The sequence below is a fragment of the Cucurbita pepo genome, chromosome 9 (genome assembly GCF_057944985.1).
Source record: "Cucurbita pepo subsp. pepo isolate OVF chromosome 9, ASM5794498v1, whole genome shotgun sequence".
Taxonomy (NCBI): Eukaryota; Viridiplantae; Streptophyta; class Magnoliopsida; order Cucurbitales; family Cucurbitaceae; genus Cucurbita; species Cucurbita pepo.
In genome coordinates, this window is record NC_141806.1 from 795,142 (window position 1) to 821,876 (window position 26,735).

The 26,735-nt window shown below is 36.4% G+C and overlaps 5 protein-coding genes and 1 pseudogene across 6 annotated transcripts; 2 read left to right on the top strand and 4 right to left on the bottom strand.

Moving 5' to 3' along the window:
• The first annotated feature begins 2,635 nt into the window (after positions 1–2,635).
• Positions 2,636–4,112, top strand: LOC111801548 (uncharacterized). The gene is made up of 3 exons (XM_023685576.2): positions 2,636–3,275; positions 3,384–3,675; positions 3,777–4,112. Exons 1-3 carry the CDS (start codon positions 2,706–2,708, stop codon positions 3,809–3,811), a joined length of 897 nt encoding a protein of 298 aa, XP_023541344.1. The 5' UTR covers positions 2,636–2,705; the 3' UTR covers positions 3,812–4,112.
• A 3,599-nt stretch (positions 4,113–7,711) lies between these two features.
• LOC111801772 (uncharacterized) lies at positions 7,712–11,028 on the top strand. Of its 2 annotated transcripts, XR_002816187.2 has the most exons (3): positions 7,713–8,380; positions 9,179–9,693; positions 10,305–11,028. XR_002816187.2 is itself a non-coding variant. In XM_023685922.2 (2 exons), the coding sequence occupies exons 1-2, from the start codon at positions 7,875–7,877 to the stop codon at positions 9,618–9,620; spliced, it is 948 nt and encodes a 315-aa protein (XP_023541690.1). In that variant the 5' UTR covers positions 7,712–7,874; the 3' UTR covers positions 9,621–9,986. The 2 variants fall into 2 exon arrangements, 1 of the variants encoding a protein (XP_023541690.1); XM_023685922.2 differs by lacking the exon at positions 10,305–11,028 and having other exon boundaries at positions 7,712–8,380; positions 9,179–9,986.
• On the bottom strand, positions 10,130–10,880 carry LOC111801773 (thioredoxin H4). The gene is made up of 3 exons (XM_023685923.2): positions 10,743–10,880; positions 10,504–10,626; positions 10,130–10,403 (listed from the first exon to the last, which is right to left on the bottom strand). The coding sequence occupies exons 1-3, from the start codon at positions 10,878–10,880 to the stop codon at positions 10,269–10,271; spliced, it is 396 nt and encodes a 131-aa protein (XP_023541691.1). The 3' UTR covers positions 10,130–10,268.
• Positions 11,029–12,385: 1,357 nt separating the features above from the next.
• LOC111802218 (uncharacterized) lies at positions 12,386–18,004 on the bottom strand. Its single transcript, XM_023686506.2, has 4 exons — positions 17,181–18,004; positions 16,891–17,063; positions 13,180–13,254; positions 12,386–13,067 (listed from the first exon to the last, which is right to left on the bottom strand). Exons 1-4 carry the CDS (start codon positions 17,860–17,862, stop codon positions 12,672–12,674), a joined length of 1,326 nt encoding a protein of 441 aa, XP_023542274.1. The 5' UTR covers positions 17,863–18,004; the 3' UTR covers positions 12,386–12,671.
• Positions 18,005–18,669: 665 nt separating this feature from the next.
• Positions 18,670–21,704, bottom strand: LOC111802009 (protein NRT1/ PTR FAMILY 2.13-like; annotated as a pseudogene).
• Positions 21,705–22,172: 468 nt separating this feature from the next.
• LOC111802212 (protein NRT1/ PTR FAMILY 2.13) lies at positions 22,173–24,750 on the bottom strand. The gene is made up of 4 exons (XM_023686498.2): positions 24,323–24,750; positions 24,035–24,252; positions 23,377–23,942; positions 22,173–23,305 (listed from the first exon to the last, which is right to left on the bottom strand). The coding sequence occupies exons 1-4, from the start codon at positions 24,468–24,470 to the stop codon at positions 22,438–22,440; spliced, it is 1,800 nt and encodes a 599-aa protein (XP_023542266.2). The 5' UTR covers positions 24,471–24,750; the 3' UTR covers positions 22,173–22,437.
• Positions 24,751–26,735: the final 1,985 nt, after the last annotated feature.

Here is a 26,735-nt window from a genome sequence, read left to right on the forward strand (position 1 = left end):
GCTTTTGCTCAAACTGTTGACCTAACTCATTTTGGGGGTAAACATGTGGGGGAGAGAGAGAGAGAGAGGCCCTTTTGAATTTTGTGGACAACTTTTTTTCAAACGTTTGAATTTACCATTTTGCCCTTTTGAACACAAAAAAATGTTTTGAATGTGAATTATAATCATTTCTAGAATGGAGGGAAATATGAGATGAGCTCATTCAATTTAGCCCTCCATTTGCTACCTTTCTTTGTGTACTTTTCTAGCCCTTTGTACCGTCGGTTGGAGAAAGGAATGAAACATCTATTGTAAGGGTGTGTAAACCTCTGTTCAACAAACGCATTTTAAAACCATGAAATTCACGGCGATATGTAATGGGTCAAAGGGGACATATATATTAGTGGTGGGCTGGTACAGTTACAAATGATATCAAAGTCAAAGAACAGGTCGTGTGCTAACAAGAACATCAATTCCATTAACAAGCCGATCAACTTGGTTGGCCTTACATACTAACAGCTGTAGGGAGCATAAAATTAGCAACTCTAAAAATAGGAAAAACAACAGCACACTTATTAATTGAGTGGGTCGACCATTCCCAGAGGAGTGGACATCTGATGGTCGACATCAACCGTAGAAGAAAGGTCTAGTATGACCATCTTTAACACACTGACTTCGTTAGACAAGATGTGTCAACGAGGATGTTGGGTCTCGAATGGGGTGAATTGTGAGGTTTTACATTAGTTGGAGAAGAGAATAAAGCATTTAGAGGCAGATTGTAAGATTCCACATCGATTTGGTTGGAGAAGGGAACGAAGCACTTGAAGGTGGATTGTGAGATTCCACATTAATTGGAGAAGAGAACGAAACATTTTGTATATGGGTATAAACCTCTCCTTGACAAACACGTTTCAAAATTGTAAAACTAACGGTGATACATAACGAGCCAAAACATACAATATCTAGTAGTAGCACTGTTACATCACTAGATACACACCATCTGGTATCGTATTCAATTTCCATGAAAATATCTAGTTAATTATACGTTGAAATTTTTAGAATACATAAATCATTAATACCCGGAAAAAGAAAGAATTTTGAGCATTAATTAAAAACTAGGAGACATGCATGCTCTCACCATTCATTTGTTGGGGACCCTATTTAATGTGGAACCCCTTTTAATTGCTATCTATCTACGCATTGCAACTTGGACTAAAACAATACAATTTTGTCACGTATCCCATATTATTATGTAATTATATTTATTGCCTAAAGCAATCATTAAATGATATTGCGATATTACGCATGTACCCTCAGCCACAAACATAATAATAATAATAATAATAATAAAATATAACTTAAACAAAAATTTTAAATTTTATTACGTACCCTCGCCTTCGGAGCCGCCATGGCCGGTACGTCTCTGCCACGGAGTTCAATTTTCTACTCGGTGCGCCGGGGAAGAAGGCGCTGCAAACGAAGCATGGAAAACTTGCCGCCTAAAGCGACGGCGATCAGGTGAAATTGGGGAGTTAGTGCGGCATTTATTTGTGTTTGATAATGGTCATGGATTTATAAGTGAGAAATACTATCTGGTATGAGGTGTTTTGGGAAATCCAAAGCAAAGTCATGAGCGTTTATGCTCAAAGGGATAATATCATACCATTGTGGAGAGTCGTATTCGTCTAACATGGTATCAGAGTCATGCCCTAAATTTAGTCGTGCCAATAGATTGGTAAATCCTCAAATGTCGAACAAATAACTCCAAAAGAAAGACAGTCGAGCCTCCTCTAAGGCCTAGTAAAAAATGACTAAGACTCCAAAAGAAAAAGGAGTCAAGCCTCGATTAAGGGGAGTCGTACTTTGTTCGAGGAGAGGTGTTAAATGATGAAAGTGTCGAGCCTCGATTAAGGGGAGGTGTACTTTGTTCGAGGGGAGGTGTTGGATGATGAAAGTCTCGCATCTGCTAATTTAGTGAATGATCATAGATTTATAAGTGAGGAATACTTATAAAGTCATGAGAGCTTATGCTCAAAGTAGACAATATCATACCATTGTGGAGAGTTATGTTCGTCTAACAATTTGAGGGCTAACCATGTTACTCTGCCGTGGTCCATGTCGAATAATTACACGACGGTTTATTTCGTTACATAATTAAACATAATTAAAAAAATTATTAATTAGAATTTTGGTAGTTTATAAATCCACTAGACACAACTTGTCTTTATTATTATTTTTTATTTGTGTCAGTTTACTTTAATTTTTAGTCTCTTATATAAATTAGTTATGGATAATAGTTTTAATTATTTAATTTTAGTTTTTTTTATAAAATTCAAAATGTAGATATAATCAAGGAGTAGGTATCTTATTTTCACTTCTATTTTAATATTATTTAAAAAAAAGAAAAAAAAGAACTTTTTACCGTATCGGAGAGGCGGCCTGAATTACGCCGGTCCGGCGGCGCGAATGTTGACCGAGACAGAGTCGCCGAATATTCAACGTTAAAACCGCGTCATTTCAAGTTGCGTCGCTAGCTGACTTTGTTTTACCAGTTTTGACAATGAAACGCCCGCGTTCTGTTCTTATCCTCCTTCGTTTACTTAGAAGTTTCCTGATTCAAGAGCAAATAGGAATTTGGTTATAAATTCACTGCCTTCTTTGTTTGGACAGAATCCAAATTTGAAGACTTCCTCTGTTTCTTCTTCACCTCAAATCTCTGATCTTCAATGGATTTCTTCGGCAAAGCCAAGACCGTCCGTCTCCGTAGCCACCACGACAAGTACCTCGTCGCCAACGACGATGAGGAGTCTGTCAACCAAGACCGTGGCGGATCCTCCAATACAGCTCGCTGGTCAGTCGAGCTTACATCCGGCGCCTCCTCTGATTCTATAATCCGTCTCAAAAGCTGCTACGGCAAATACCTCACTGCTAGCAATCTCCCTTTCTTGCTCGGAATGACCGGCCGGAAAGTGCTTCAAACCCTTCCCCGACGACTCGATTCCTCCGTCGAATGGGAACCCATCAGAGAAGGGTCACAGGTCAAGTTGAAAACCCGATATGGGAACTTCTTAAGAGCCAATGGGGGTCTACCGCCATGGCGAAACTCGGTCACCCATGATATTCCGAGTCGATCCGCTACACAGGATTGGATCCTCTGGGACATCGATGTTGTTGAGATTCAAGTTCAGTCTTTTATTCGTAAAGCTCCCACGATTGAGCATATGGATTCTCTGGATTTCAATCCCGGCTCGCCCCCTTCTACATCAGGCAAACCGGCGCATTACTCTAGACTTGAGGTATGAGATCTCTACAAAAAACTTCCTTCAATGCATCATTTTTTCTTCCTGTTCTTCAAATTCTGTTCTTCAAATTCTGATCCCTATTTTTTGTGGGTTTTCTTGTAGTCTACTGATTCAACAATCAGTGTACCTCCCAAATCTGAAGGAAGGACTGTTTACTATCATGTGGCTGATGAAAGTGGAGAAGTGGATGAAGATACAGTGGAGGGTTCTTGTTTTACATTCAAAGGAAGTGGGGTGGAGGGCCTGACTCGTAAACTGGAGGAAGAAACAGGGATTGAAGATATCATCGTGTGCACTCGCAACCCATTGAATGGAAATCTTTATCCCCTTCGCCTGCAACTTCCTCCCAACAATGCTACCATGCATGTGGTGGCTGTTCCCGAGTCATCAAAATGTGAGATAGCTTCAAACCTTTTCCTGTTGAGTTTGTCTCTAAGTTGGCCCTACTGGTTTTGACCTTTTTCCTTAACATCTTGGCTATCTTTTGTTTTTCAGTGGGGCAGGAGTTTGCAAAGCAACGTTTATTATGAACTCAGACAAGTCTCAGACCTTGGTTCAGACTCACTCAGATTCTTCGTTGTTTTTTCTTTTGGCTACACAGGAATAGTTACAACAAAAGGGTGTTTAAAGCCATATGTGTAGTCTTCCATGGATTGCAGCTAAATTCAGGAAGCTTTTTGTGTAATTGATATTCAAAGCTGTTCTTGAACTGCCATAGGAAGGGAGATAGTTCTTGCAGTCTTGACTTTAAGGCAGAGTTTTTGGAAAGGTTCCAAGTGCTTTTAATTCATGTTGACTTGGCATATCATTGAATTATTTCATTTCTGAACAGTTCCAACCTGCACTTTTCAAACAATTGAATAACTTTATTGGCTGATCTACACAGAAATCACCAAATGTTCATACAGGAATACGTCCCATTCTTAAAATGATGAAATCTATTACGATAGTATAAGGGCATGAAAACCTCTACCTAGTATGCATATTTTAAAATTGTGAGGCGGACGGCGATATGTAACAGGCTAAAGTGGACAATATCTACTAACAGTGAGCTTGGTATCAAAACCATACACTGGGCGGTGTGTCAACGAAGACACTGAGCTCTCAAATAAGGTAGATTGTGAGATTTCACATCGGGTGTACACTTGTGCCCACCGCATGGATGACATTTTTGTGTACACTTTACCATAGCTAGTTCTAGAATGATTGAATTCTATGAATTTGTGTGTTAGTTCTAGAATGATTGAATTCCATGAATTTGTGTAACAATTCAAGCCCACCTTTCGCAGATATTATCATTTTTGGGCTTTCTCTTTCAAACTTTTCCTCAAAGTTTTGAAACAACCTACAAGAGAGAGGTTTCCCCACTCCCCCTCTCTAACCGACATGAGATTTCACAATCCACCCCCTTGAGGGCCTAACATCCTCGCTAGCACACCGCCTGGTGTCTGGCCCTGATACCATTTGTAACACCTCAAGTCCACCACTAGCAGATATTATCATCTTTGGGTTTTCACTCTCAGGCTTCTTCTCAATGTTTTGAAACGCGTTTAAGGAAAATTTTCCACACTTTTATAAGAAATGCGTTGTTCCCCTCTCCAACAAAGGTGGGATCTTACACATTATGTCAGATACTTGTTAGAGCCATTCTCAAGAAACCACCACACTTGCTGGACATATCCACCTGTGAGGAGTTTATCAGGACATCACCAGCCAGAGCGCCACATCCTCAGAGATAAAGCACTAATACTGAGACAAGCGAATTGCATTGTATAGCCATCGAGCTCAAAGATTGACTGACAGCATTTTCCAAAAGCCCAAATTGACCATATGCATCAATCTTCCACATTCCACAAAACCAAACTTCTGTTAGACATTTTCTCGAACACCTTCAATGCTAACTCGAAAAACCACAAGCAGCATATAAATGAATCAAACTATTGCCAACATAAACCTACGAATCTAACCCAAGTTTTACAATATAAGCGAATTGCTGCCATCAATTTGATCAAAAACACGACAGACATAACCAAAATCAAGTAAGGAAGAAACCTGGAGAATTTTCTAAAGAGGCAGAGAGAAGATTCGTGGGTCGAGAAGCTACGGAGTCCCTGAGCGTGTATTAGCTTGAAGACGACATTGATACACCGTGGATTTGGTGGGATCGGTAGAAGCGTTGTCCACCGACAAGCATGCACTTGAAACAGTTCCAGAACTATGAATACAGTAAATGGAAGATGAACTTTGAGAACGAACACATGGACAAATCCAAAACTAACATGTCGGGAACGATTCGATGTTCTTCGAGTAAACCATTGAACCTATTACAACGAGAGTCTGTTTGGAAAGACTTTTTAGTTAGAATTACAGTGATGGGTGAATTTCTAATGAAATTTCATTAGATAATTTTGAGCCGTTTTATTTGACTAAGCCACAAATTTAAGTCATTCGGTGACGGGTTATTTTTTTTTGATAACGACGTATGTCTCCTAATCTCGCTCGTGAGATATAGTTCTAGATTTCTCGAGATGGTACCACAATTTTAAATTTTTAAGTACAGAAATCTAAACCACCATATGAAGTATCCATCTTCCATTCAAAATATCATGTAATTATTTGTGCATCCTCTTCAACCAACCACCAACCATTTTTTCTCCATTTATTATCACTTATTCTAAAAACAATAAATATCTATATTTTCTCGGGTTACAACAACCTCAGATCAAGCCCATTAGACGAAAGATGATATCAATATTGGTCCCATTATGTATCGTCGTGTGCCTCGCGATTTTAAAACGCGTCTACTAAGGAGAGGTTTCTACACTTTTATAAGGAATATTTCGTTATCCTCTTAAACTGACGTGAGATCTCATAAAAAGTAACACATTTACTTTCAAGCAAAGAAAAAAACAATAAACTCGTAGATGATGTTTATCAAAATTTTCTTGTTGAGTAAGAAAAATCTTTAATCTATTTTGAACTTAGGTAACACATTTGTAGTTCTATTAGCATTAAAGCTAAAGAAATATATACGTTATATATATATATATTTTTTTTGTTTTTTTAAATGTTTTTATTAAAAATAATAATTTTTCTTATTATAACCGATAAATTCGAGTATATACTTAAACTAATTGAATTATAATTGAATTAAGTTAATAAAAATAAAATTGAAAATAGTATATACCATTTTTAATGATTTTTTAAAAAGATTATTCCAAATACTATTACAAAGGAATCCCATTTACCTTCTGACTTTTTTTTATTTTTTATTTTTACATATTCATAATTACATAAATAAAACGTTGAAAATTTTATTTAAAAAAAAATCTTTAATAAGATTTTATTCCTTTTAATGTGAATCTAGAAATTAAATAAAAATACTTTTCATTAAAGCAAATATTTCTCTTTAATTTCTAGATTCTCATTAAAAGCCATAAATAATAAAAGAAATTAAAGATAAATAAGTCTATTTTCCTTGGGGGAAAAAAAGAAGATATTTTTTAAAAGATTTTCAGGAGAATTAAAAATGGTAATTTAAAATAAAAAATAATTTGGACAAAAAAGTCGATTTAATATATTTTAATTAATTAAAAGGGGCCAGCTGGTTGAATGGTGAAAAATGACGTGTTTGGCTTATTCCGCAGCGGTTCCCACGGCGGCGACTGCCGACTAATATTCCAATTCCAAATTAAATGAATAATTCTTTTTATAATTTATATTATTAAATATATGTGAAAGTACAAAACTGTCCCTCTCCTCTCTCTTTCCTACACCCACCACTTTATTCTCCCAATCACTACTTGACCGCACGTTCGATATTTTTTGGTACCCTTTCTAAATCTTTTTTTTTTTAATTATTATTTTTTGTTAATTTGTTGAGTTTATTTTTGCATAATTATTTCTTTTTCTGTGTATATAATATATTTTTGGCTTTATTAGACAAATATAGTAAATTGTGCCGACAAAATCATCATTAATATTTTATTTGATTTTAAAGGGAGCATTTTTGCATTATTTGATGAATTTATGAGTATTTAATTATAAAAAATATTTATATTCAACTATTGTATTATTTACTATTATTTTATTTACTCTAAATAAATAAATATATATATATATATTGATGAGAACCAACTAATAATTGATGATTTAGTTAAATTAAATTAATAAGAAAAACCTACCCATCCAATAATAGAAGGGTTTTTATTTATTTATTTTTTTTAATAAAAAAAAGAGATAATATTTAAAAAAAATGATAATAAATAATAAATTTGGTGCCCGACAAGAGGGGAGAGGGGTGACCCTCACGTGGATAAGGAAAATCGTCGTCGTCCATTCAGGATTGTCATTCACGCAAGTTTCTGTCACCGAGATGTGACGTTAGCAGGAAGAAAAGACATTTGACTTTAAATATATATATTATTAAAAAAGCGAGATTGGAGAAATCAGCCACAATTCTTCCAGTTTTGCTTCGATTTTAGTTCCCGAAATTGAAGTCATCAGCTAGAAGTTTGTTCGAGCTCTGGGAATTTGGATCCACATTTTGAAGGATTTGGAAGGATTTTGAGGGATCGAGGAGGTAGCTGTGGGATGGGGGTGGATTACTACAATGTGTTGAAGGTGAACAGAAATGCGAATGAAGAGGATCTGAAGAGGTCCTACAAGAGGTTGGCTATGAAATGGCATCCTGATAAGAATCCTTTGAACAAGAAAGAGGCGGAGTCTAAGTTCAAGCAGATCTCTGAAGCTTATGATGTTTTGAGCGACGCTAAGAAGCGTCAGATCTACGATCTTTACGGCGAGGAGGCTCTCAAATCTACTGATTTTGTTCCTCCGGCTAATTCCAATCCTTCTTTTTCCTATGTCCCTCGAGATGCAGATGACATTTTCGCCGAGTTGTTCGGCGGGGCTGGGAGTGCTAAGAGCCGAGGGTTTAGGGGAGAGAGTGTGTTTAGGAATGGTAAGGCGGAAGCTGGGAAGCAAACGAATAAGAAAGCATCGCCAATTGAGAGCAAGTTAATGTGTAGCTTGGAAGAGCTTTACAAAGGTTCTAGGAGGAAGATGAAGATTTCTCGCATTGTCCCTGATGAATTTGGGTATGTCAAATTTTCCTGCTACTGGTTTCTGGCTCTTCTTTTACTTCTTTTGATTTTAATTGAAACAAAGATGTTGAATGCTAATAAATCTAATTTGTTTCGATTGTATCTAATGGTATCTTTGATGATGCAAGGCTTAATGGACGGAAATGAAGGAAAATATTGCGAAGATATTGTTCTTTTTTTCTAGCTGGCTGCCTAGGATTATCAGGATATTGATACCTCTTTAAATGGCGAACGATCCCTTCTATTATACTCTTACCATTGATGTAAAGACGATAGGATAAACTAATATGAGCCAGTGGTTTGCAACTTTGAATATTATAGCATAGCATGATATGTCAAATTCTTGTCTGCCTAAAGTAAAGACATACTTGTGTAGCTAATTGGATGATTCTGCGTGCTTTTCAGAAAGACAGATGATCATATGAATATCATGCTCTGACATAAACTTTATGATCAGAAAGGGGACTTGGTGCTTCTTCTTTCTTCAATGGCCACAAGACGCATCTATAACGATATTTTCTGTTGATTACGAATAATTAACATGCTTTTCTTGATGAAAATTGGAGAAGAACATCATCGAATCGAATTAAATGAACATAAGCTTACTCTTCCTTTTTGGCATCATTGCAATCAAGCAAACATTTAACTTCATTGAGTGATGATTCGTCTAATACATTGGGTTTGTGTGACACCCTATTTCATTCTCTTTTCATATCTTCATTGTTCTTGCATAGTTTTCATCTCGTCTTTCTCCTCGATTTAGGCTTGACATTCAAGTAAGTTGTTTTGCAGGAAGCCGAAAACTGTTGATGAAGTGTTAAAAATCGATATCAAGCCTGGTTGGAAGAAGGGGACAAAAATCACTTTCCCTGAGAAAGGCAATCAAGAACCTGGGGTCGCCCCTGCTGATCTTATATTTATCATCGATGAGAAACCGCATCCTGTGTTTGAAAGGGATGGCAATGATTTGGTAGTGAATCAGAAACTATCTCTACTAGAAGCACTAACCGGAAACACATTGAACTTTACAACTTTGGATGGAAGAAATCTCACGACTGTTACTGATATTGTCAAACCGGGTTACGAGGTAGTGATCCAGAATGAAGGAATGCCCATCTCTAAAGAACCAAACAAGAAGGGGAACCTTAGAATCAAGTTTGATATAGTTTTCCCATCAAAGCTTACTTTTGATCAGAAATCCGATCTAAGAAGGGCTTTGGGTGGTTCTGATTAAGAAGCCGAGTCCAGGAGCGGTCACAACAACGAACCTTCTACACAGGGGATCGATAATACAAGCTCAAAAACATGTAAATACTCGTCCTACACTCCAGAAAGAAACATTGTGCATATTAGAACCTTGGAGAACTGCTTGATTAATTCCTGGAAATATGATTTAGGGATTAAAATCTAGCATTCTTCATCCACTGCCCTTGTAGCCAAAAGTTAATTTTGACTTGATTATAATAATGTTGCATCATGTGATCATACATATTTTTACATGGAAGTCTGTGTAAGATTATTTGTATTTTATTAGCTTGGAATTTCGTGTATACTGTGCATCATCTGGTGTTGAATAATTTATGCAGTGTCCTTTTTGTCATCCTTTCTAGCATATTATAAACCATTACCATCCTCTGATTGGTTTGATTGCAATCAATCGAACCAATCAAAACCATGTTCACTCTGCTGGCTGAGCTACCTGTCATTTCTTTTATGTATTTGTTTGAGTTTATAGGAGAAAAAGGCAGAAATCTTTCTGAACATAAATCATAAGGGCTGTCATAATAGAATAAACATCACATGGTTTGTTTGTTCTAGCAAACTAGATGATCCTGCTTCTTTATTACTGTTTTTCCCTTATTTAGATGCTTCATGAACATCATCAATATTTACTATATTTCTCAATCTTCTTTTGTAGGTCCTCCCTCCTGGCTCCGACCACTTTATCAACTACTTTCCCGTTCTTAAGCAGTATGAATGTTGGCATTGCCTCTACGCCATACTCCTTAGCGACATCCTGCGTTGTCATCCATTTTTTCAGCACAGTCATGTTTCAACATACCCACTCAACCAATATCAAACACAAATACAAGACAAGATTGAAATCTCGACCATACCGCCAACTTATCGACGTCGATTTTGATGAACTCAACATCCTTGAACCTTGCAGCAAACTCCTTGATAGTCGGCTCCATGTGTCGACAAGGTGCACACCATGCAGCAGTGAAATCAATCACCATCTACAACAAACCAGCAGCACAAACAAATCACAAAGCAAAAAACAGCTGCTTGTCAACGACAAATCCGAAGCATGCATTATTTATATGTTGGAATGGAAAGTTCATATGAAATTTACAAGCTTGTTTGTTTCCTTCGTGGCTTCGTAATGAGCTGTCCACTCAGCTTTGTTGTGGCACTCGACAATGGTGGGAGCCTTTCCTTTTAATGATGTACTGGAAGATCTTGAACGTGGGACTGTAAAGCTTGCTCCCATTTTTTGAAATTGAAGCTGGAAGTTCTTAAACTCAGGTCAGTTTGAGCCTCTTCTCTGAGAGAAACCCTGTTTGTGTTTATTACAGGTTTGAGCAGCTTCATATATAGGAGAAGAAAACAGTAAAAGGGGAAACTCAAGCTTTATGGAATATGATTCCATCTGTGCAGTAATTTTATATTTTTCTCTTAATTTTTGTGTTGTCGACAGAAAATGAAATTATCACCGTTCTTTAAACTCTTAAGTGGGGATTAACGAAGTTAATTAGCGCCTAACATCAGTTAAGTTGACAAATTTAAAGTAATTATACGAATTAAAATATTTTTTTAAAGGCTAATGTCTGCTCGTTTGGTATCTTTTGGTATGAACTACTTTATCAAAAATGCAGTGTCCAGACATAAATTGATCAACTTTTGACATTGCGGCAAAATGATATTTAATTAAATATATAAATTAAGTTTTTTTTTTTTTTTTTTTTTTTTTTTTTTTTAATTTATTTTAAGAATAAATTATAAATGCACGAACGATATTTTTATTGTATTAAAAAAATTATACTATGATGTCAAATCTTGTATGGAAAACCTGACAAGATATTATTATTATTATTATATTCTTTTTTTATATATACATAAAAAAATGACACTAAACTTTTTGCCTTTATTCGTCTTATTATTTTATTCTATTTTCTTAGAAAAATATTAGAAAAATAGTAGACCAAAATAAAATTTTGGTTTTTAAAGCTTGTAATTGAGATTTACTCGATTTTTAGATTTTTAAAAGATACTTTCAACGCTAAAGTTTGGATTTTAATTTTCATTTCAACTCTTTAATTATTTTTTAATTGTACGAGGTGATTTAATAAAATAATATTAATTTTATTTTTTGTTGGATAATTATTATGTTTTATATGATGTTTTCACTTCTCTTGTAATACATTTGAATTTTAACTCTAGTAAAAACTTGGGTTTAGATGGTAAAAACTCTAGTAAAAAGTAGTAACAAAAATATTTATCATTTTGTAAAGAAAATAGATATTAAATTAAATTTCATATATCAAAAAGTATATTTTGTCCTAAATATTATACAAATATGGTTGGATTGTTAGATAAGTGATAAGTTTCTATTGTCGGGAAAGAATATAGGCATTAAAAAAATAATAATAATAACACCAATGTGGTGCAAGATTACTTTAACTCGAGTATCACTTTAAGCTTAGGTTAACTTAATCACTTCATATCAATACACAGTTGATTGAAGCTTTCAAATGTGAGGCGTAGCAGGATGCCATCTTTTGAAATGGAAATGAATATGCTTTATTTTGCATATATGCGCCGCTTTTTTCTTTTGAGTTTCTCACTTTTATTGTACTGTAACACGAAATTTATCGTTCTCAGAATTCTTATAGTTGAAGAAGAGAATTATCTACAAGGAATGTAAATTCACCAAGTTCTACAATATCAGACCTTGAACAGTTCTAAAACGATGTGGTTAAGAACTCGCAAACTCGATAACTAAAACGAGAAAACCATATCAAACCTTAAAATATCTAAGCATCATCATCAACTCACGTCCACAAAATAACTTAGGATCAAATGGTGGTTTGGCGATACCTGCCTTTTTATACAGCTTCCATTGGATCCATCAAAACTAGGAACTACAAAAAACAAGATGTTGGATGGTGAATTCAACGAGCACCGATGTCCAAATAGGGGAGAGGGAATAATGAAAAGCAACAGACATTCGAACCACCGATCCACTTCGGAGAAACACCCCCCAAGGACATTCATAGAATAATCACGAAGCCACGCCAATACTTGCAGAGTTGGGTGCACCTTGGGCTGAACCATGGCTGTTGTATGAGTGGCCACCACCACCCCTCCCACCACCTCTTCCTCGACCATTATAGTAGTTCCTCTGGTAATAATTTCCTGACTGGTCATAATATCGAGGGCGTCCATTCTGGTAGGAACCTCCTCCCCTTCCATCACCGCGACCTCCACGACCATTAGGGTATCCTCCTCTTCGGCCACCAACTCCACGGCCACCTCTTTGGTTCATATAGGCCCTTCGAGGAACATATTGCTGTTCTTTTGCATCTCCATCCCCATGTTTCAGCTCAAATTCTTCTTCTGATCTCACTTCTTGCTGTGATATGAGGAGTTCAGAAGAATTTCCGGCCTCCGGCATATCCTGCAAAGCAGAAGTTTCCAAGTTCAAATAAAGGCATACTCAGAAAGTATAATAAAATAAGAGAAAAACTAGAGTGAAGTACTGCAGAAAGATTAACAAAATTGGGGCATACCCTGGGCAATTCGTCAGCAGAACCAGGTTGATCATCACTGATATCATCTCCTTGCAGTTCTCCCACGTCAACGTCCTACAAATTAAAGAGTTATATACAATATTACTACTAAAATTTCCAATAGAAACAATTTCAGTAAGGTAGTAAAAGATTAACTTCAAATAATGATTTCAAGCAACTGTCATCCTTTAGATTGCGATGTCCAGTCAATTGGTCGTTCTGATTCTACAATAAAGCAGCAAACTTAACCACTAATATTGTGACACCTTTCTTTTCAAGGTCAACAACAACATAAAATATAGATATAAGCTTCAAAGAACCATAAAATGTTTGTTCACTACAAGATTAAATGGTCTCTGACACCTTTGAAAAGAAAACGTAAACCAAAACCTACATCCCAGCCTTTGACCATCGGTAGCCAAATTCCCAACATTTCTAAGAAGCAAAGCATGATATTTTCACCGTCCAAACTAGGGATAAAAAAATGAACTCAAATCTCAGAAAATAAAAGGCCAATATTATATTTTTTTTAATGAATTAAATGCAGAAGGTATCCTACATGTGCTATTAACAAAAGGTAATGAAATGTCAAAACATTTATGTACAATTTTCTTAGGAAAATTTTCAATCATTTATGAACATGGATGACCACTCTGCAAAAAAGCAACAAGCTAAAATAATTAAGTGGGCCAAGAAAAACAACAAAAAGAGAATATGATTCTCGGAGCACTTCCCTCTACAGATATTTAGACGTCTGATGTCTTGAGAAAGCTTTCTCATCGATTTGGTAAAAGTTTATAATAAAAAGATTTATACTCCTCTCTGTATTTAGAGCTTACAAAAATGCACATATGTGAAACAGACCATTTATATAACTAATGTGTGGCACATCAATTATGCTATCAAGTGTTAGCTATGCATCTTATCTTATATGAACCAAGACATCTCAATCATAGTTAAACGAAGTTGTGAAGAATGTTGTTCAAATTACCACAAAATAAAGACAATTTCTATTAAAGTTAAACTCAAGTTACAATCAATCAATTTCACATTAAAAAGAATCAATTTCACATTAAAAAGAATCAAGTCTCATTTATGCAACAAGGGCTTCAAGAAACTTCAAATGCGGTTTCATTATTCTTAGATGGTTACAAATTATGATGGGTTTCATTATTCTTAGATGGTTACCATTATTCTTAGATGGTTACAAATTATGATGGGTTTCATCATTCTTAGATGGTTACAAATTATGATGAATGATTAAAATCTAGATTTATGGTGTTTCGTAAGTGTATTTTAAGTTTTAAGACTTATTTATTTGTAGGTTACATTTACATAGTGACTACTTATTGTACCTACTCTTGGAATACCTCTGGAAGGTCAAGAGTTTCATTTCGAGGCTATATAAAGTCATGTATGTTATTTTTGTAAAAGGGAATTGAAAAATGTAGTAAAATTAGCATTTGTGCTTTCTCTAAGCTTCGAGGCTATAAAGTCATGTATGTTATTTTTGTAAAAGGGAATTGAAAAATGTAGTAAAATTAGCATTTGTGCTTTCTTTAAGCTTCGAGGCTATATAGTCATGTATGTTATTTTTGTAAAGGGGAATTGAAAAATGTAGTAAAATTAGCATTTGTGCTTTCTTTAAGACAAAGGCTAAGTTTCTTTGCAATTCTACGTAGTTTAGATTGCATATTTAGAATCATTCAAGCTTGACACAATCGATCTTGCTTGTGAAGTGATTCAAATTTCAAGTGTTTTTACCTTGAGATATTCGATCAACAAGTAATCTAAATCTAACTTCTCTTGTAGTGATTCCTTGTCATTTACTTACTAACTTCCCTTGTAATAATATGAACTTGAAGGAAGTTTAGGAGAAAGTAAGATTCAAATTACCTTGTTGATCAAATATTTTAAGGCAAGAACACTTGTTATAGATTCGAATCACTCCACAAGCAAGATTGATCATGTCAAGCTTGAATGGTTCTAAACATGCAATCTAAATTACATAGAATTGCAAAACACTCCACAAGTAAGATTGATCTTGTCAAGCTTGAATGGTTCTAAATACGCAATCTAAATTACATAGACTTGCAAAACACTCCACAAGCAAGATTGATTATGTCAAGCTTGAATAATTCTAAGCATGCAATCTAAACGGCATAGAATTGCAAAGAAACTTAGTCATTGGCCAAAGGAAAGCACAAATGCTAACCTCAAATCCCTTTTACAAAGATAACATACATGGCTTTATGTAACCTCAAAATGAAACCCTTGACGTTGTATGGGGCATTTCAAAAGTTTGTAACCTTCATATTTTATGACCCTAATTAGCCACTATGTAGCCAGTATGTAGATGTAACCTAAAAATAAATAAAAAGGGCTTGTTACGTAAATGAGACTTGATTCTCTTGAGTCCAACTTTAAGAGAACTTGACTTTATTTTGTGGTAATTTGAACAACATTCTTCATAATTTCGTTCAAGTTCATATTGTATGACTGAGATGTCTTGGTTCATAGATAGATTCTCCATAAAGCTTTCTCCTCAATGCAGTTTCTCCAAATGAGAAATGGAAAATTTAAAGAATGTTGCCGATGAACAAAGAGCAAAAGTTCGAGACTAAACCAAAATGAGAAAGGGTAAATTTACCCTAGATAGATTCTCCATAAAGCTTTCTCCTCTATGTAGTTTCTCCAAATTCATGAACATGGTTCAAATCCCCACCATGTCGAAGGTTTACTTACATTTGCATAGCTCTATCATTAAGGCACCGACTCCTTTCTTCAAGGTCAGAAGTTTTAGTCCTTACCCCACTTTTGTCGTACTACAAAGAGAGAAATTCCTTAGTTTAAAACTACCAATAGCTCATCCTCCCATGGTTGATGGTGGTTCTGTTTTCTTCAACTAATGATAGACAGTGGGCATGGAAATGGAAACTTCTAAGGTTTTGGACAAGACAGGGTTAAATGGGCCCATGTCTAAACAAGAAGGAACGGGAGTACACGAGAAGGGAGAAAACACAAGCACTTTCTACAAATGCGTTGATAAGTCACCCTTAATAAGACAGCTATTCGTCTTTTAAGGCAGGCACAAGCAAGAAGTTAAATTGATCGCTAATCTTAGACCTTCGCATCAAAGAAAACCAATACTGTCTTCAAGCTTGTAAACTTTAGCTGCCTTTCAAAAAAGATACCATGAACATCTGCTAATCGGCCTAAATGACATAAGGCATTGGGAAAAAAGGACAAATCTAAACAACGCTAGAAGAGTGCAAGGAGGAAGGTAAGGTGGCTTCAATTAGGATGAAGGCAGTGCAATTTTCTTAGAACTTCTGACATACTTCCATCGACATCAAGACAAGCTTCTAAGTTCTTTTTTTTTTTTTTCTTTTTCTTTTTTCTTTTTTCCAAGAACCTCCCCCTATAGTTACAAAAATATTTAATGGTTTTCAAGCTCCACAAATCAATAGGAAGGTTTCTTATCTTGATCAAACACACATTGAAAAGGACTATCCTCACCTTTTTAATAGAACTTTCATTCCACTACTCTAACTACAATTTTAAGGAGAGTTTGGTGAAAGGCATTAAGCTAAGGAAAGACAATACACGATAGATAGAACAAAATACATGACAATTTTACTTGATAAATTCATTTTAAGGAGATTAAGTGGCAGATAAGTAACATCATGCGGTATGAGAAAGTAATAATACCGTTTGTTGAAACTTTGCAGCAGAATCTTCTTCATGGACAGCTACCGGAACCTGGAAATTGGCATAGTTTCCTGCAGCAACAGCAGCTACTTCAACAGGACCTTTTATCTCAGGCGTGGTAGTGAAGTACTCCGACGCCATTATCTTGTGCAGCCTCTCCCTCAAGTTCGCATCTACAAAATTGTATTACAAGTTAACACCACACCCAAATTGAAAGAACGAAACTAACCGAACAAAACCAGCAAAAAAGATATCGAGTAGAGGTTAGAAAGAAAAAAAAATAACAATACAAGTAACATCCGTGTTGGGCCCAATAGACTTGTCTGCCTTCGTGAGCCAAAGATTAGCGTGCTCGATGCAACGCTCCAACGCATTCTTATGCGGCAAATTCGAATCTACGGGACGTGAGATCAGTAGCCCGCTCATCGTCGATATCAAATCCAGATCCCTCTCGGCCAGAAGATCGGTAGCATCGTCAGTGACATAATCGTACGTGAGGCAGCAACCCCTCTCGTGCGTTCTCGTAAGCATCGTCGAAGTGAAATCGCTTTGAGACTTGACGTCAAACAAAGAGCCAAAGTAGAGGAGGTTTAGAAGATCTTCGACAACAGCGTGCTCGTCCTGGTCTTTCTCGACACTGGCCTTGTCATCCACAACCTCCGAAGGTGAATCATCGGTTGAAACGGGTTGAGGGGAGACACTCGCCTGCTGGCGTTGAACAGCCAAGTTGATTTCCTCAGAGACAGCCGACGCAAGCGGTGGGCGAAGCTTTTCAAGCTCATCGATTAGGGCAGACACAGTAGGTTTAGAGCGAAGGACTTCCTCTTGCTCTTTGTTGATGGGTTTTCCTTGAGCAATAGCCTCCTCCATCTGAAGAATGCGATTATGCTTCTTGCGAAGGGCGCGGAGACGCTTGTTGATGAGACTGAGGACGGGTCCATCGCAAACATCGGAAGGAACGGGAGACGCCATTGTTACCGGCGAAGTGGTGGTTGTTAAATCCGGCGAAGTCGGTGATAAAAAGGATAATCGTCGGAGCACCACCAAGCTAGGTGGTGAGCGGGTAGCAGTAGAGCGAGGGTTTTGAAAGGTTTCTGCGAGGGGAAAAAGAGGATGATGTGATTGGGCGAAGGAGGCGTTCAATTTAGGAATAAAGGGTTAAAATCGGTGGATTATCTTAATCCAATTTTAGAAAATATATTCTAATAAAATTAATTTTAGTTCTAAATTAGTTAAATTCGTTTTATAATTTTCATTTTCACGTAACAGCCGAGGATATTTAGCCGCTTTATTTAATATTCTCTATCATATTTGACTTTGACTTTGACTTTTTACTTTGACTTTTTACTATTTACTATAGATAAACAATCTTATAATCTGTTACCGTTTATAATATGTATTTGACCTTTTATTATAATTAAATATACGAATGAAAATATCTATTTATAGTTCTCTATTTCCTTTATCTATTTAATTTTACGTTACAAATTATAATTAGATACAGTTCTCTATTTTCTTTGTAATTTATTTGATTATATAAGTGATCACTTTCACTCCAGATTAGTAGAAGTGGCTTTAGCAAATATTTTCATAGTATCAGAGTACTTCGATTAGTAACTCCTATCATTTTTTCTACGTGGTTTTTAAATTGAGTCTTTCCCTCTAGCCCACCGCCACCATCCCGACCCATATTCTCATCAACAAAGACGATCATAATAATAAAATAATATTAAGTTGTCAATTCAAACATCAAGTTTAATAATATTAAGTTGTCAATTCAAACATCAAGTTTCTTGTGTTAGACGAACACGACTCTCCACAACCGTATGATATTGTCCACTTTGAGCAATAAGCTCTCATAGCTTTGCTTTCGGTTTCACCAAAAGGCCTCATACCGATAGAGTTAGTATTCCTCACTTATAAACCTATGATCATTCCCTAAATTAGTCGAGGTAGACTTTCATCATCCAACACCTTGTACTGATACAGCACAATACACAAACAAGAACAAGTTGAAAAAAGCAATTCCAGCAACAAGGTAGTAGTAATAATCAACTTCGCCAGCATTCAGATCGTTTGTGAGCCAATCGGCCTTTCCATGGCCGCCGCTTGTTTTGTGAATAATTACGATAACCAAAGTTGCTCACATAGGTAGCAATGGTGAAGGAGATTGCGAGAATGGCATTGGCCATTGTTCTCAAATGCTCTGGAAACTCAATGTTGAAAAACTCCATCTGCCCTATAACGCTAAAGGCCTCACACAGCCCCATCGGTATGCCAGAAGACCGGCATTTGTCAATTTCGATGCGCCTAACAGTTCAAGCCCACCGCTAGCAGATATTGTCCGTTTTTGCCTGTTATGTATCGCTGCTAGCCTCACAGTTATAAAACACGTCTCCTAGGAAGAGGTTTTCACAATGTTTCGTTCCCCTCTCCAACCGATGTGAGATCTCACAATTCACCTCTGGAGACCCAACGTCTCGCTGACACACCGTCTGGTGTCTAGCTCTGATACCATTTATAACAGCTCAAGCTCAATGCTAGTAGATACTGTCCGCTTTGGCCCAATGCTAGTTGTTGTCATCATCACGGTTTTAAAACGTGTCTGCTAAGGAGAGGTTTCCACACCCTTATAATGTTTCATTCACCTCTCCAACCGATTTAGAATCTCACAAGTACATTTGTAAAGATCAATAAATACGAGAAGGTACTAAATTTCTGACCTGTAGTGGGCAATGAGAGGGAGCTTTGGGATGACAACAGTTCCAGAGTCTAATGGAGGATCATAGAAGGTTGCGTTGTCAATGGCTCCATGAGGAGGGAGCTTTGGGATGACAACAGTTCCAGAGTCTAATGGAGGATCATAGAAGGTTGCGTTGTCAATGGCTCCATGAGAAGGGAGCTTAAGCTTCCGTTTCTTATATGTTGCTACAACAACTTGAGCAAGCCAAGTAAAAACACTTCCCTCGGGCTTCATGTAGACATAAACACGAGTGCCCAAAAAGAAGAGGACGATGGCACCAAACATGAGCAGTGTGGGAATGGCATAGCCCAACACCCAGCTGACAGAGTCTTGGACGTACACAACCACAGTTGCAGTGAAGACGAAAATAATGGAAAAGGTGGCGTAGTACCAATTGTAGAAGCTGCCCAACCCTTTTCTTCCTTTCTCCGTTATCGTATCAAATTGGTCCACGCCAAAAGGAACACTACATGGTCTAATCCCGCCTGAGCCAATGGCTAAAAAGCAAAGACTCATTATTAGAAAGCCGACTCGTCGGACCTTTGCATTGGCTTGTTGCCTAAAGCGGCAAGTCGCATTCCTGTAACGACCCAAATTCACCGCTAGCAAATATTGTCTTCTTTGGATTTTCCCCCTTCCAATTTCATCGACCCAGATTCACCGCTAGCAAATATTGTCTTCTTTGGATTTTCCCCCTCCGGATTTCACCTCAAGGCTTTAAAACGCGTCTACTAGGGGAAGGTTTCCACACCCTTATAAATGGTGGTTTATTCCCGCCATTCCCTATAAATCACCATTGAATCCAAAATCTTAAATCAAAAGAATGTGATGAGGCAAATGGGTTTGTGGCTTAACTATGAACATGTAATTGAGTAGAACAATTACTCGCTAATACAAAGAGGACTCAGCCATAAATGCCAAACGTTAGAAATTACGAACCTCCACAATGGCATGATATTGTCCACTATGAAGATAAGCTCTCATGGCTTTGCTTATGATTTCCCCAGAAGGCCTCATACCAATGGAGATAGCGTTCTTTACTTATAACCCCATGATCTTCTTCCTAATTAGCCAATATGAGACTACTCCTTTCAATAATCATCAACAATCCTCCCCTCAAACAAAGTACACCATAGAGCCTCCCCCGAGGCCTGTGGAACCTTCAAACAACTTCCTCTTAATCGAGGCTTGACTCCTTCCTTTGGAGTACCATTTGCTCGACACCTGTGTCACTTTTGACTACACCTTTGAGGCTCACAAATTTTTTGTTTGAAATGTGAGGATTCTATTGACATGACTAAGTTAAGGGCATAGCTCTGATAAACCTCTACAATGATATGATATTATCCACTCTGAGCATAAGCTCTCACGACTTTACTTTTGGTTTCTCCAAAGGCATCATACCAATGAAAATAGTGTTCCTTACTTATAAACCAATAATCCTCCTCTTAATTAGCGAATGTGCGACTACTCCTTTCAATAATCCTCAACACGAGGAGAACTCAATTCAATTATCAATTCCCAGTATTCATCTAACCAGCAACATCACAGTCAAAGTCAAATATATGAACTAGGGGTCGGCCAAAAACAACATAATTTCCCTTCTAAGGTGTAGGGTTTAGGCACAGCGCATATTCCATTCAACAATTTACAGATTCAACAACTTGAAACTCTTATACAATCATTTCAGTGACGAACTTAATACTAAAGTAAGAATAAATACCAAAAGAAAAACTACGGATCCAAGTGCAATGGCATCGGAAATGAAAGCTCCAACCAGAGGAGTACAGTTACTTGCAATCGACCAAGCGTTGATTAAACTAGTCGCACAAACTTGATTCAAAATCAACAAAACGGAACAGAGAGAGCGAGAGAGAGACCTCAGATCCAAGGCATGGTCTTCCATCCACCAGGCTTTCTTCGAGGCTGGTTCTGGGATGAATAAGCCTTTCTGAAACCGCCATTGGAGCCGGGGTTCTCATTCTCAGTATCCATCGGCAACTGAGAATGAAAATGAAGGGCGTGAAGGAAGTAAAGGTGAGCGGGAACCGCGAATCTCCGCGTAGCTGAACAAATAATTTTTTTTAAAATTAAATATATTAATAAAAACCTAAAATTTAAGAGAAAATAAATTTTTATCTAAAATTAATAAGAAATTATTTTTAAAGATATTATCCAAACTTTTTAAAATATTTTTTATAATAATAAAATAACATTTATTTATACACTTTTGTTTGATTCTTCTCTACCTGTTGCCGACCTTCCCACCAATACAGTGCTTGAATTTAACACTCTTATTTATTTATTTATTTATTTATTTATTATTATTATTATTATTATTTAATACAAATTTTCAGATCCAATGAACCCTTCTTTGATTGAAACTCACAATTGGATTTTCTTTTCCAATTTCAGGAAAACTATATATATATATATATATATATAATTATGAATTATACTCTATTTTGATTAATAAGTAAAAAATTTATAGACTTGAGTCAGAACAATATTAATCAAATCAACAACTTATTCATTTTTAACCTTCTAATAATATTTATAGTTACGTTTAAAGGAAACCACTCGACAAATTTAAAGTACTTAGAAAGATATCAGCAACACGAGTCAGTGTCCAAGAAAGGCCCAAAGCCAATCGGAGAGAAAAGGAAAGCTTCATAAGGTCTTCTTTTTGTCGAACCATAATCAGATTTTAGTGTCGAGTACTCTCCAAACCATACGAGATAGTTGTCGATTATTAATTCCGCTCTACTAAGCTACAAATCACACAATTTTCTTAGTTTAAACACTCACACCTCCAGCTTTTTATCAGAGCTCGCAAGCTCAAAATCAAGTTCGGAGTTGGATTCTTTACCCTTGTAACGGTAATTCTTAGCACAGTAAAGAAAAAGGAAAAAGTTAAAGAACGCCGTCGCTGCAACGATGTAGTAGAAGTAATCCAATCTACCTTTGTTCAGATCATCCGCTAACCAATCGGCCCGCCCATCGCCGCCGCCGCCGGTGGTTCTATGCACAATTAAAACCAGAGCAGTGCTGACATAGCTCGACAACGCAATGGAACAAGACGACAGAGCATTCCCCATCGTCCTCATATGCTCTGGAAATTCCTTATTGAAAAACTCGATTTGCCCAATTATATTAAATGCCTCACAGAGACCCATAAGGAAGAATTGCGGTGTCAGCCAGAATACAGACATGGAACCGCCGCCGGCATTGGCTTGGTTTCTTCGAGCCATCTCGATTAAGCCGGCGATGACCATGGAGAGAACGGCGAAGATTATGCCGACGGCCATTCGTTGGAGCTGGGTAATGCCGTTTTGGTGGTGGGTGAATTTGCGAAGGAAGGGGACGAGGAATCGGTCGTAGATGGGGACGAAGAGAGTGATGGTGAGGAAGGAAATGACGATGATTGACGCCGGTGGGATATGGAAATTGGGTCCGATGCGGCGGTCCATTAGCAGAGCTTGGGAGATCGAGAAAGTCGCTTGTTGAAGCATTGGAGTCAGGCTGAGAATTCCGGTAACCCAAATCGGAGCAACTCTGATCAAGCATTTGAATTCCTCAACTTGTTGGATTGTGCTTAGATTCCATTTGTTTGTTCTTTTTCCATCTGGGTTTAGCTCCTTCTCCAATACAACGGCGGCCTTGTTCAAGAATCTGTAAAACCTCGTACAAATCAGAACAGGGTGTAGAAACAGAGAGAAACAGAGACAGAGAACAGAGGTGACCTGAATTGGTCGGTGAGAGGAAGCTTTGAGAGGACAACAGAGCCAGGCTCCAATGGAGGGTCATAGAAAGCTGTCCGGTGGTTCGTTTCAAGAGAAGGAAGCTCAACCTTCCGCTTCTTATAGGCGGCGACGGCGACTTGAACCAAGCCGGTAAACACGCTTCCCTCAGGCTTAATAAACACATAAACATGAGTACCCATGAAGAACAGAACGATGGAACAGAACATAAGCGCCGTGGGGATGCCATACCCCAAAACCCAGCTGACAGAGTCTTGAATATACACCACGATCGTCAAAGTAACCACCAAAACCACGTTGAACGTGGCGTAGTACCAATTATAAAAACTGGCTATTCCTTTCCTCCCTGCGTCCGTCGTTGGGTCAAATTGATCGACGCCGAACGGAATACTACACGGCCGGATTCCGCCGCTACCGATTGATACCAGACAAAGACTCATTATTAAGAATCCCATTTGGAACGGCGTTGGCCCCTCGCATTTCCCTCCACCGCACGCCGGCGGATGTAGCGCCGGCAACCACGCCGTCAAAGTCATCGACGCCATCCCCTGTTATGGTCAGGAATAACACAATTCAAGTATTATCTCCTATAAAACACCAAAATTTGAAATCCCATTTCAAAATAGAGAGAGAGGATTACGAAAAGAGAGAAAACGGAAGCAACGGCGATGGTCCAGTAGCGACCGACATACGCATCGGAGAGAAAGGCGCCGAGAAGCGGCAAGAAATTGGTAACGCCGGTCCATACGTTGATTAAAGTGGTGGCGGAAACTTGATCTATGTGATATACTTTGATCAAATACACCATGAAGTTGGCTATCAATCCCATTGAAGCCAGCCTTTCAAACGTTTCATTTCCTGTAAAATAAGCAGAACGTTAAGAGAGAACCCTCCAGCCCCATAAAGAAACCCAAGCAATTGTAGCTACCAAGGATGTAGGGCATGCTCTTCCATCCGCCCGGCTTTCTTCCAGAGCTCCGCTGTGCGGAAATTGATAGTTTGGGACTGTCATCGTCGGTCAAGCAACGTAACTTGGTGGGAGAGCTTGCAGCCTTGCTATGCCCTTCAACCTCCATTTCCCCTCTCTCTCGTTTGCCCTTCTTTCTTGGGTGTGGCTTAATTTATATAGAGGGTTGCTTCTAACGATGACATCCCTTGGTCAACACAAATTTTCAAGACACATGCAGTGTTCGATCCTCAGCCGAACGTGGGCGGTATACTTAACGCATGCTAGTCATCAGATCGAAAGTGGTGTTTCCAGTGACGGACAGCTGAGTAATGCGTAAGAACATGTTTTTGGAAGGGGAACAACAGTTGGATACGGCAACTAATACCCTATACGCTGAGGAGCAAAAGGAGGAATCCGTCCCAGGAAAGGCTCGCGTCAGATTAGCTTACCATTATACTTGAATTTTAAAGTTGATAGGATTGAATTACTGAAACTTTTTTACTCATCGTATTTTCATGATCACTCTCATTAATTCAAGTAGTTCTACTTTATTTGAGTGTCACATCCGTATTTATTTTTAAATAATGTAGAGTCTATTAATATTAAATAAATATTTATAACGACAAAGATATAACATGAACGGGAGTATGATGCTAAAAATACTCGCATATATATATATATATATATATATATATATATATATATATATATATATATATATATATGAAAATAAATTACTAATTATCATTTTGTGAATTGAAGCATGGATTATTGTTGGTAATTTTTAACTATATATATATAAAAAAAAAAAAAAAAGATAATATAATAATACAAACAAATGGAGAAATACAAAGAAAGAGAGATTGCGGTGTACGTTAGAGAGAAGAGAAGCCAACCACGTATCAAACAAGCCCCTCGCCTACCACGTGGATATACAATCAAATCCCGGATTTTTTTCTTTAAAAAAAATATATAAATATATAAATATATTTTAAAATATTTTTATTTTTAGAAAAATAATTAAAAATCACCTTAATTTAATCAATTAGCGTCTCCATCTTATTAATATCAAACTTGTTCTTCTCTACTAACATATGAATCACACGTAAAGGGGTTAATATAGTATTTAACAAAATTAAGGGATCGATTTATCAAATTAAAAGTTAACGGGTATTAATTTGTAAAAAAATTTAATTATTATTATGTTTTTTTTTTAAGTTTAATATATTGTTGGATTAATAACGGAATAATGTGTATCATGTGTGTTTAGAACATAGAATAATAAAGATTTGTAATTTATAATTTGTCGTATTATAAATAATTTATTTTTGTAACTTTCCTTATTTCATAATATAGGAACGTTGACAAATTTAAAATATTTTAAAACGTATAATTTAATATACATTTAATAAAAAAATTATAGTTTAATTTCTATAATTTTAAAAAAAATATAAGATAAAATTTTAACTTTTAAAACTATCAAAATTTAATTTTCCTTTTAATAATGAAACTAAATTTGTTATTTCATAATACACCTAACAGATATTTGTTCCCAACAGCACAAATTGGTCAATTAGGATAGCTATGTGCTTTATTTTATCAAATTATTTATATTTTATTTAATTAATTAGGGAATCAAAACAAAAACATCATTAATAATTATTAACCATTTTTTTATTACAGAAGAAACAAAATATATATTTGGTATACCTATTTTTATCTCACTCAAATTTGAAACTAGAACAATCAATTTTTTTTTTTTAAATACTATATTTAAAACCATTATATGTTTTAAAATAATATAAACAAAAAATAAATAAAAAATAGTAAATAAATATATATATTTTTGTTTGCATCTTCCCCGTCGACGAGTCGAACAATTTATTTTATTTTATTTTCTAATTCTAAGAAAAATTAAAATATTTTATATTTCGTAAATCTTTTGTTTTTTTAGATTGGAACTTTCGAAAGTTTATATCTATATATATATATATATATTCTAATTAAGGTCAAAAATGTTTATTTTATCTTTTGCCATATGTTAATTGATTTAAGGTCCTCATCCTATGATGAGATTTAAATATTTATACAATATTGTAATTATTAAATCGTTAATATTACGAACAATTGAATGGTTCAATAAGACGAGGGAAATGAAGAAATTGGTTGGAGTAGATTATAGATAGTCATAGTTCAAGTTGTAATTAGAGTCGTAATGAGAGCGTGTATAGACTAAACATAATTGGTAGACTAAATACGAAAGATAGAGATAGCTTGACAACGAGAGCGAGAGAAAAAATATAATGACTTTATTGCCTTTCATAATCTAATTTTATGTTTGTATCATTTTAATTTACTTTTACAAGACCAACAAAGTTGATCGATTTTGTGA